Here is a 10,623-nt window from a genome sequence, read left to right as displayed (position 1 = left end):
CTCTTAGTGGCCATAAACAGTATTAGACACAATGAAACTGCAAGTCATTACTCTAAAAGGACACCAGATTGTATGTATGCGTATGAAATAATCTGAAAACTCAACATTGACTGGATTTATTATTTTGTTCTTTCACTGCATAGCGTTAACATGCAGGTGTTCATGTTGTTGTTGTGTCCACTCCCCGCCCATCGGACGAAGACAAACCAAAAGCTCTCGTTTCTATACATAGCCTACACTTTATTGAACATATGAAAATAATAATACACATGGCAGAACACAAATAAGTTAAGTCTCCCTTTTAACGATTCAGTACAAGAAGCATTGCGTGTGAATTTGTGCAATACGTTCAAGTGACGGCACCGATCCTTCAGTCACACGTGTCTAGTTCCAGCTAAAGTTGATTTCCCATCAATTCTCCACCACACAGTTAATGGAAAGAGCTCTTACCACAGGTGCTCTTGAAGCATCTCCAGCTGGCTCCGATGTTGGTGCTCAGAATAATTAATTACTTCTGAAAGAACACTTAGCAACCTAAGGTTTTTTTTATCCTCAGTTTTCAGACAAGGCAACAGCCAAATGTATAAAGAAGCCATTGTTTCACCTCATGTGGCGCCATGTTGTAGCTAAATACATTACACGCATCATCAAGCTGCTTAGTTTGGTTAACCTTTAGAGTAAAGAGCTGATTATCTACTGAGTTTAAGATATACTTTATAATTTGGACCACACACATGAAGCATCATAAACAGTATCGGAGACTGAAGGCCATAACGAGTGAGAAAAAGACTACCTCATGCTTCAACAAGTACATTCAAAGTACAACTCGTCATGTGTGTTGTACATTTACGCAATATTTACATACGTTAAAGCTTCCCCTCTGTGGCTCGTCGGCGCCGTGTTTGCATTTCAAATTTCCATCATCTCTTCACTTCAGAAAGCGAAAGCAGAAAAAAATATATATATTTAAAGAACGCAATGCAAGACTTGGAAATGACAGTATGGCGTCATCACAGAAAAGCCAAGTTTGAGTGGTGTAACACGTGTTAAATATATCTTTTTTTGTTCGTCAGCGAGAGGCTGAAAGGTCACTCAACTGTCTCGAGTGCCTCGTGAAATATACAAGAGCAGCTCACACGATATGAGAGATCACATGTTGAAATCTTATCAGCTGCACGCAGATTAAATCAAGGCAGAGACGAAGACATGAAGTTTAAAGACAAGACAGTTTTGTATTTAACCGTTCTAAAATGGATACACAACTATATAAGCATAGCTTGTCCCCAAAAAAGTCATCTCTATTACAGGAAGGGTATCTTCATAAATAGCAGATAAAGGAGTGAAGTGGATGTGAGAAGAGAGGAGAGAGAGGTAGAGGAGATCTTCTTAGTAGGAGCGGATGGCCGGAGGGACGTGGGCACAGGCCTGCTCGTCCAGAGAGTGGTCGATGACAGGCCGGTACTTGAGGGTCACCTGTGATTACACAAAAACAACAGATATATATCAGATTATTTACTCTGCTGGCCTTTAAAGTTAACAATGGTTACTAGAGCTGCCTAAAGGTCCCGACACAACAAGCCGACAGACAGTTTGGGGCCGTCGTTCAGCGTGTTGTATCTTGATTTTTGTATTTTACCGCTGCTTCTTGTTTCTGCACTATCCCCTTTGCTGCTGTACACTGCAAATTTCCCCACTGTGGGACTAATAAAAGGAATATCTTATCTTATTCCAATACACGGATATTTTCACACCAACATGGCCATCTGGAATGAAGCTAAGTGGTGAGTGAGAGTGGTGTGAAAATGGTCGACAAACGCCGCTTTGTTTCATGTACGTATCATAACAACGGCTTGTGTATCCGCCGTCCTCGGGCTTCCTGTTTCCCTTTTTGAATGACAAATACAGACTACCGCCGCCTGCTGGTGTGGAGAGTTATTTCATCTCACGCAGGCGCAGAACGTACGTGCTAACTGGCCGTCGGCTGTAGTCTTTGCGGTGTGTTCAAGTGCAGCTTTTTGGCCAGGACAAAGGCGTCGTGAGGCGAATCAAAGGTTGGCCTTCGTCGCTGCTAATTCTTTGATATCGGGTTGGTATGTCCGGGCCTTAATATCCTGCTGTAAGCACCATAACCTGACACACACTGACCTTTCCAGTCTTGGGGTCAACGTAGGACATAGTGTGTTTCCTCCAGTGATCGTCATAGGGCGTCTCCTCCTGACCCTGCAGGGGCTTTGAATAGTCATACTCATCGATTCGGTCCTGGAATGTAGTTAAGAAAAAACAATGTCAGAGGAGAGACCGGCTGCGATACACAGTGAGAAGTTATTTACGCAATTATCCACAGAGTCAGTTTAGAAAAGAACATGACAACCCTGGGACAGAAAGGAGAAGCAGAGGAATAAACATAAAGAAACGCATAGAAACACAGATAAAGTGTGGTAAAAAGTGACCTTAAAGTCCTCTCTGGCGTGGGCTCCCCTGCTCTCCTTCCTCTGCTCGGCTGAGTGGATGGTCTGGACGCCGTTCAGCATCAGATTCTGCAGCTCCAAACTTTCCACCAGGTCTGTGTTCCACACAATGCCTGGAGTAGAGGAGATGGAAGGGAAGGTATTTTATCACTTACAGTAGGTCACAGAGTAATATTAAGGCACATTTACACACAAAGAGGCAGAAGGAAACTGTAAACAGTCAGAATAAGACACACAAAGTGGTGCAGTACCTCTGTCAAAGGTCTTGATGTCATCCAGGGTCTGGTAAATGGCGTCCATCTTGTCGCATCCCTCCTTCAGAACGGAGCCGGTACGGAACACGGCGGCGTGGGCCTGCATGGCCTGTAAGGAGAGGCAGGAAGAGACAGAGGATTCATATATATCTATAGAAGTTTCTGTAGGATCCACACAGGCCAGGTGATAATGTGAGGGACCTTAACAGTGCTAGTAGTACATCACAGTATACTACTGCATAGCATCGAATATACAATGACTTCATAATACATGCTTTTCTGTCAGACATGTTTCCAAATAATGTTTCTAATGCGCAATGTGACTATTCTTTTCTGATTTTGTGTACCTTCTGCATGTTGAGCCTAATCTCGGAGGTCCTCAAGCTTCCGTTGGCGAACCTCAGCTTGTCCAGGTTGGCCACAGACTCCTCTCCTGCGCTGGGCGCCAGAGGAGACAGTTCCTCTCCTGAAGAGGAAACAAAAAACACCAGCAGAGTCAGCGGTGAAGCAAGCAGGTAATGTGAACACTGGAACACTGCTGCCAGATATGATCTAGTCTGTGTAGAGCGTTATAATGTTGTCAAACAGAAGGTGAATTATTGACCAGAATACTCAAAAGTCACATATATTCATCTGGACAGGGCAGTGATGTATAAATAGCTTTCAAAACAGAATATTGTGGCATGTGTGACTATTTCAGCCTTCTTTCAGCTGCATCCTGAACTCCGGCGGTGTGAAACAGACTTGAGAGCAAGTCATAAAATAAATATAAAAACATAATTCAAAGCGGTAAGCACCCTACAGCATACAGCCAGCGGTCCTTCCTGCATCTGTCAGTTTAAACTGGGTTGTTTTTAGTCTGATTATAACTTCTTCGTATGTGTGTAATATTATCATACAATCCGCGCACCGAGCTGTGATTGGTCAGTAGGCGGTGCTTTTTGAATCATCACTAATGCTCTAGTGTCAAACATGAAAAAAAACAACAACAAAAAACAAAGCAGAATTTAAAGGAGACAAGTCGTGCTCATTTCCAGGTTCATACTTGTATTTAGAGTTTCTACTAGAACATGTTTACATACTGTCTCTTTAAGACCTCCTCCTGAAAATGTCCAGTCTGCTCTGATTGGCTTGTGAGAAAAACATGGCACACCTTTGCAACGGTAGTTCTCAAGCCGTATATATATTCTAATGAAGCTGCATGTGACATAGGTAGGGGAGCCAAATCTGATTGGCTTGTTGAATCACATGTTTTCTGATCTAGACAGCCCACAAAAGAACTGACTAGGTTGTCTTATTTCACAGTTTGTGAGTTGGTAGACACTCCAGATACCCAGATGGATGTCCCCTTTGCATTCTAATAAAACTCATGAACATAAGTCCTCACCAGGTTTGTGCTCCTCGGCGATGGTGAGGGCGCACGCTCTGCCGAAGACCACCAGGTCCAGCAGAGAGTTAGCGCCCAGCCGGTTAGCCCCGTGGACGCTGGCACACGCCGCCTCACCGCAGGCATACAGCCCAGGAACCACCTTATCCTTTCCGTCAGTATGAGTGATCACCTGACGGGAACAAAAAATTAAAGTGCTGTCAGTTTGTCATTGAAGTACTTAAAAGAGTGTGAGGAGGAAATGTGTGTGTGTGTGTGACTGTGCACACATTACCTACCTGTCCCTTGTAGTTTGTGGGTACTCCACCCATGTTGTAGTGAACGGTGGGCAGGACGGGGATGGGCTCTTTAGTGACGTCGACTCCGGCGAAGATCATGGCCGTCTCTGAGATGCCAGGCAGCCTCGTGGCCAGCTGCTGGGGGGGCAGGTGGTGAAGCTGCAGGTACACATGGTCCTTCTCTGGACCAACACCCCTGAAGGAGCAAACACAGACCGGTAGAGAAAAGATCTGATTTAACTGTGCGTTGATCATTACATTTTTGCATGCAGAATTACATCACACACACATATCTATATATATCTATATATATATATATATATATCTATTTTGTCCATACCTGCCCTCTCTGATCTCTATGGTCATGGAGCGAGACACCACGTCTCTGGAGGCCAGATCTTTGGCGTTGGGTGCGTAGCGCTCCATGAAGCGCTCTCCCTCACTGTTGATGAGGATCCCTCCCTCGCCACGGCAACCCTCTGTGATCAGACAGCCAGCTCCGTAGATCCCTGTCAAGATTCACATGTTAACACCAAAGTGAGTAAACTTAGAGCTTAGTCCTGGGTTTTTTAGAACCACAATAGTGTTTTACGTGGGGTACATTATTCCTCTGGGTTACCATGGTAACTTAAACTAGACATAACCCTGCTCTGGAACAAGGTTTTATTCAAGCTATTGGACCCAAATGTTGATGAGTGAATAACAGTTATATAGTAAACTATTAAACAGCAGTTATCTTTGCAATGAAAATACTTCGTAGGATTCCTACGTATAATTGTAGATTTTAACCCGTCAGTGCAGGTAAACATTGGGACCATAAAGTTCTCAGAGCTTTATTGTTATGACACAATATAGTCTCAATAAAAACTATAATGGTGTGCTTTATCGACCGAACGGTGATAAGTATATTTATTACACAATCATTTTATGCCAGAAGTCCTTCAGAGCACCAGACAGCTGTTACCCTTAAATTGATTTTAGTGCTCAGATTCATTCCATGTATTAGTTAGAAATACAAACATTAGTAGTCAAGTTCTTTCTGATAAAAAAAAAAAACTTTTGACATGCCGACAGCTTTTTTTATACGATCCCTTCAGCCTTGTTAAGCTACTGTTTTTATTATTCTATTATGTTCTACAATAAAAAACTAGAATTACGCGGTTGTATGCTTCTGCCAACCAGTTGCAGTTGCATCCACGTCTGTCCGAAATGTCATCCCTACAGCAATTTATCCTGTTAGACATTTGTGTGAACTTGTCATAATCAGCATATTAATTATTGACTTTGACCACCCAAATCTAAACAGGTCATCATGAGTCCAAGTGGACGTTTGTGCCAAATTTGAAGAAATTCCCTCATAGCGTTCCTGAGGTATGGCGTTCACGAGAATCAGACAAACGGACTCTGCACTGGCTTCAAATTCAATTTCGCATCCATTTTAAGATACTGGTTCTAACCTTTAGAGCCTTGCATGGTCAAACACCCCGGTATATTACTGACCACCTTTACACACCAAATCAGGCTCTTAGGTCTTCTGACCAAAAATTACTGTCAGTCCCCAAAACCCACTATAAAACCCGAGGTGACCGTGCCTTTCAAGCTTTCGCACCCAATTTATTGAACGCTGTCCCCCTATCGCTGCGATCCCTAGACTCTCTACCGCTGCGATCCCTAGACCCTCTACGATTCCTAGACTCTCTACCGCTGCGATTCCTAGACTCTCTACCGCTGCGATTCCTAGACTCTCTACCGCTGCGATTCCTAGACTCTCTACCGCTGCGATTCCTAGACTCTCTACCGCTGCGATTCCTAGACTCTCTACCGCTGCGATCCCTAGACCCTCTACCGCTGCGATTCCTAGACTCTCTACCGCTGCGATTCCTAGACTCTCTACCGCTGCGATCCCTAGACTCTCTACCGCTGCGATCCCTAGACTCTCTACCGCTGCGATCCCTAGACCCTCTACCGCTGCGATTCCTAGACTCTCTACCGCTGCGATCCCTAGACCCTCTACCGCTGCGATCCCTAGACCCTCTACCGCTGCGATCCCTAGACTCTCTACCGCTGCGATCCCTAGACTCTCTACCGCTGCGATCCCTAGACCCTCTACCGCTGCGATTCCTAGACTCTCTACCGCTGCGATCCCTAGACTCTCTACCGCTGCGATCCCTAGACTCTCTACCGCTGCGATCCCTAGACTCTCTACCGCTGCGATCCCTAGACTCTCTACCGCTGCGATCCCTAGACTCTCTACCGCTGCGATCCCTAGACTCTCTACCGCTGCGATCCCTAGACTCTCTACCGCTGCGATCCCTAGACTCTCTACCGCTGCGATCCCTAGACTCTCCACCGCTGCGATCCCGAGACTTCTGTGACATTTTTATGAAGCAGCTGAAAACGTTTTTATTCTTTCAGCCTTTTGTTAATCTGTCTGAATGAAATATTTATATACGAAAATATTTTACTTATATTAAAAGGGTATTCTGCATTTATGTTGAACAACTTTCAAAGTTGGTGCATCACATAAAAGGGGAGAAAATCTGTAGTGGCTCAGCCTTTACTGACCTCCCACGGGTCACATCACTGGGCGACTTCACACATAACTGAAGAGTCTGGTGTCAAATGTCCAGCAGGACAAAAATAAAGAGGACCACTAGTCTTAATGTAACAGGGGTCTAATATTGGAGCTCAATGTAAACAGTCAGGACTGAACAGACTTAAGGATCAGCCCAGGATTAGGGAGCTGATATACATGTATGCCAGACTGACTCGTTAACTTGAAAGTCCTCCGAGTGTAAATGAACCAGACGCGTTACTGTCCATCATAGTAAATGGGACAAAAGGAAGTGAATTAATAGTTCTAAAATAATCTATTTTCAATATATCTCCTGGACACTTGACCAGCAGGTTGTCTGAGCAGTACACCAGAGATAATTATTAGTGCTTACATCTCTCACTATCTCTTAACAGAAAATGTCAATAACCACCACACAATGAAACAGTTGACACCATTTAAACATCCTTATCACACCTTTACAGCTAGACAATAAAATAACGGACTTTGAACGGTCATTGACGGAATAAATTCCTCGTTTAAATTGCTATAAATAATCTAGACGTGTCTTTAAAGTATGCATGAAGCCGCTGTGGAGCGGTCAAGCGATTCCCTTTCAAAATAAGATTCAGCTTTCACGCTTCAGTAGAAGAATTATTTTATGACTTTGGTTTTAATAAGTTAATAAGTATATTTTTCTCACCAGTGGGATGGAACTGTACAAACTCCAAATCCTGGCAGGGCAGGCCAGCTCTGGTCACCATTGCATTTCCATCTCCTGTGCTAGTGTGGGCAGATGTGCAACTGAAATAGGTTCTTCCATAACCCCTGGAAGGAAAGATACAACTCATTAATAAACTTTGATGCTTTGTCTCAAACTATGGCTGTAAACTTGAGTTATATAAATGAAGAAAAAAGGGTCCACTTTTTCTGTTTTTCGCAAACAGTGAGTGTGATACCTACCCAGTAGCAATGACAGTGTTCTGGGCTCTGAAGCGGTGAATAGATCCGTCCTCCATGCAGAGAGCGATCACTCCTTTACACTCTCCGTTTTCCATCAGCAGGTCCAGGGCAAAGTACTCCACAAAGTAACTGGTGTCGTAACGAAGCGACTGAACAGATGCATGAAATGTGGTTAAATGGTATTTTATGTATGTCAAGAACTGAGTAGAAGAAAAGATGGAGAACAAGTACTATGTGGACTTACCCGTCCATAAAGTGTGTGCAGTAGCGAGTGTCCTGTCCTGTCTGCTACGCAGCAGCAGCGGTGGGCCTGGCCTCCTTTTCCGTACTTGAGACTCTGACCTCCAAAGGCCCTCTGGTAGATCTTCCCATCTTCAGTGCGGCTGAACGGCATGCCGAAGTTCTCCAGCTTGGAAAAGAGACACAGCGACATGACGTTGAGATTTGCGGCGTTGTCGTATATTTTTGTGGAAACAGCCGTTGTGATGGTGTGACGCAAGAATTAAAATTTGTTCATTAAAAAACCCAAAAAGTAACATTGAATAAGACCTAATCGCCCGACAAATCTCAGACAAAATTAAAAAAGAAAATTAAAACTAACTACTTAAATCTAGACCACAGAAACAAGGATATATCCATATCTTATGTAACATATTCTGGACTGCGAAGTACTTATACAGTATGTAAAAAAATATTTTCCCTAAATTGTATGCTGTATATTCTAATTGAATGACTTATATTCTCTGGATTTCCTTCTTTGGAGCCAAAAAGACAGCAACTAACAACCACCGATGTGAAGAAGGAAGGTTAAAAACGCTTCAGCCGCCTCACAAGGAATAGTAGTCCTGTCCGGTACTCAGAGAGTAGGGCAATCTTGTAACAGGAGACTTCAGAGAGCAGGTCCAAAGCACACTGGAGCACACGGATTTAAGGCAGTAAACTTTATTAAAGACTAACGTTTCGACGCCAACTGCGTATTCATTAGAGCGGTGGAGTTGGACAAGACGCAGTTGGCGGTTGAAACGTTAGTTTCCTTAAATCCGTGTGCTCCAGTGTGCTTTGGACCCGCTCTCTGAAGTCTCTCCTGTTATAACCATCGATGTGCCTGCTGAGACCTTACCTCCACTACGGCTGCAGGAGCCTGCTCCGTCATGTAGTGAATAGCGTCCTGGTCTCCCAGCCAATCAGATCCCTTCACTGTGTCGTAGAAATGCCACCTCCAGTCATCCTCCTCCATGTTCCCCAGCGCTGCATTGATCCCACCCTGTGAACCAGGTTAATATGCAAAAATACAATATATTTAATATATTTATAAGAAGCTTTGCATTTGCATAACTAATCTGTATTGTTAAATCCCAGTCTAATGAATGCAGTCTGAGTTGAGCCTGATGAAACATACAGTACATGCAGGTGTTATACCTGTGCAGCAACGGTGTGAGACCTGGTGGGGAAGAGCTTGGTGACGCAGGCAGTGTTGAAGCCAGCCTCAGACAGGCCAAAAGCCGCCCTGAGTCCTGCTCCTCCAGCTCCTACCACCACCGCATCGAACTCATGATCCACCACGGGGTACTGAGTAGAAATCTGAGAACAAAGAGGGAGAGAGGTTACTGTCAATTATTGTATGTATGTATGTATGTATGTATGTATGTATATATATATATATATATATATATATATATATATATAAATATATATATATATAATTAAAAGGTAGTAACTTTGATATTGACACCTGATGCTCCAGTGAACAATAAGAGTATGCACAGACTCACATTTCTGTACCTTATCATGCATCCACACTAAAACCCTATTAAATGCTAAGCTACATAAAAGAGCAAATGTGACTCACATCATCTGATATTTTGGCACTTGTTTTCTTGCCATAGATGGAGAAGTGAAAGTTCCTGGATCCCTGAACTGCAGCAGCAGGGACCTGACAGATAAGAAAAGAAAAAAACAATTGATATCAGTGGAGAAATCAAACAAAAAGCAGCAGCACTGCAGCATGAACCACAAGAATGGCTGCTTGTCTACAGAAAACATACTCTTCTTCTAAGCCTGTACTGCTATTAAGGCAGTAGAAGGAGGGTTTAAATGTATAATCCTAATTTAGTGTAACGTTACAGTTGCCTTTGAAGAGATTAGCATTGTATGCCTTAACATTTGGCTAGTTCACAGTAGCTAACATTAGCTAACAGGTTTCCACAAGGGCACCTGAAGTAACTCTAATAAACACGTTGGAATCCCTCTATTATGTTGACAGATTACTGAGCATATTATCCTCTATACATAATATGTTATAAGTTATATAGTTATACGTTATATAGCCTTCTGCTGGACTCACATGCTAGCTGTTCTTGGTGTCACATTGAACCACCCTCAGCTACATAACACAGCTACATAACTCACAGGTTACGCAAGTCAGTTACGAAAGCTGAAAGTGCAGCAACATTCTTCCTTTTAGCGTAAACAAACAGACAATCAACACACACAAATCTTTCATATACAGATATGTGACAGAGTTAGTATCCAACTGTTCCTACTCACTGCTTTAGTTGTAGATAAAACCCTGTTGGAGAGGAGTCTGGAGGCAGCACGAACACTCGCCATGTTGTCAGCTGAAGGAGCGGCTCTGATTTCGAGCCACGGTGGAGGAGCAGATATCCTTAACAATGGACCAAACCACTCTCTGAAAACGGAGGTGTCACTTATGTTACAC

General features: G+C 43.4%; 1 protein-coding gene across 1 annotated transcript; it reads right to left on the bottom strand.

Moving 5' to 3' along the window:
- Positions 1 to 219: 219 nt before the first annotated feature.
- On the bottom strand, positions 220 to 10,597 carry sdha (succinate dehydrogenase complex, subunit A, flavoprotein (Fp)). The gene is made up of 15 exons (XM_074654776.1): positions 10,452 to 10,597; positions 9,754 to 9,837; positions 9,324 to 9,485; positions 9,025 to 9,168; positions 8,149 to 8,313; positions 7,905 to 8,053; positions 7,645 to 7,769; positions 4,728 to 4,896; positions 4,388 to 4,583; positions 4,110 to 4,281; positions 3,070 to 3,188; positions 2,720 to 2,831; positions 2,451 to 2,581; positions 2,146 to 2,259; positions 220 to 1,473 (listed from the first exon to the last, which is right to left on the bottom strand). Exons 1-15 carry the CDS (start codon positions 10,512 to 10,514, stop codon positions 1,387 to 1,389), a joined length of 1,992 nt encoding a protein of 663 aa, XP_074510877.1. The 5' UTR covers positions 10,515 to 10,597; the 3' UTR covers positions 220 to 1,386.
- Positions 10,598 to 10,623: the final 26 nt, after the last annotated feature.

This window comes from Sebastes fasciatus, chromosome 12 (assembly GCF_043250625.1).
Source record: "Sebastes fasciatus isolate fSebFas1 chromosome 12, fSebFas1.pri, whole genome shotgun sequence".
Lineage (NCBI taxonomy): Eukaryota > Metazoa > Chordata > Actinopteri > Perciformes > Sebastidae > Sebastes > Sebastes fasciatus.
This window is presented reverse-complemented; position numbering and strand designations above follow the sequence as displayed.

Excerpts from the sequence above, each read along its gene's own strand:
- sdha (XM_074654776.1), bottom strand. The coding sequence starts at position 10,514 with ATGGCGAGTGTTCGTGCTGCCTCCAGACTCCTCTCCAACAGGGTTTTA. Across the intron at positions 4,584-4,727 it reads ATAGAGATCAGAGAGGGCAG|GGGTGTTGGTCCAGAGAAGG; the intron begins GTATGGACAAAA and ends TTGCTCCTTCAG. Across the intron at positions 2,260-2,450 it reads ACGCCAGAGAGGACTTTAAG|GACCGAATCGATGAGTATGA; the intron begins GTCACTTTTTAC and ends ACTACATTCCAG.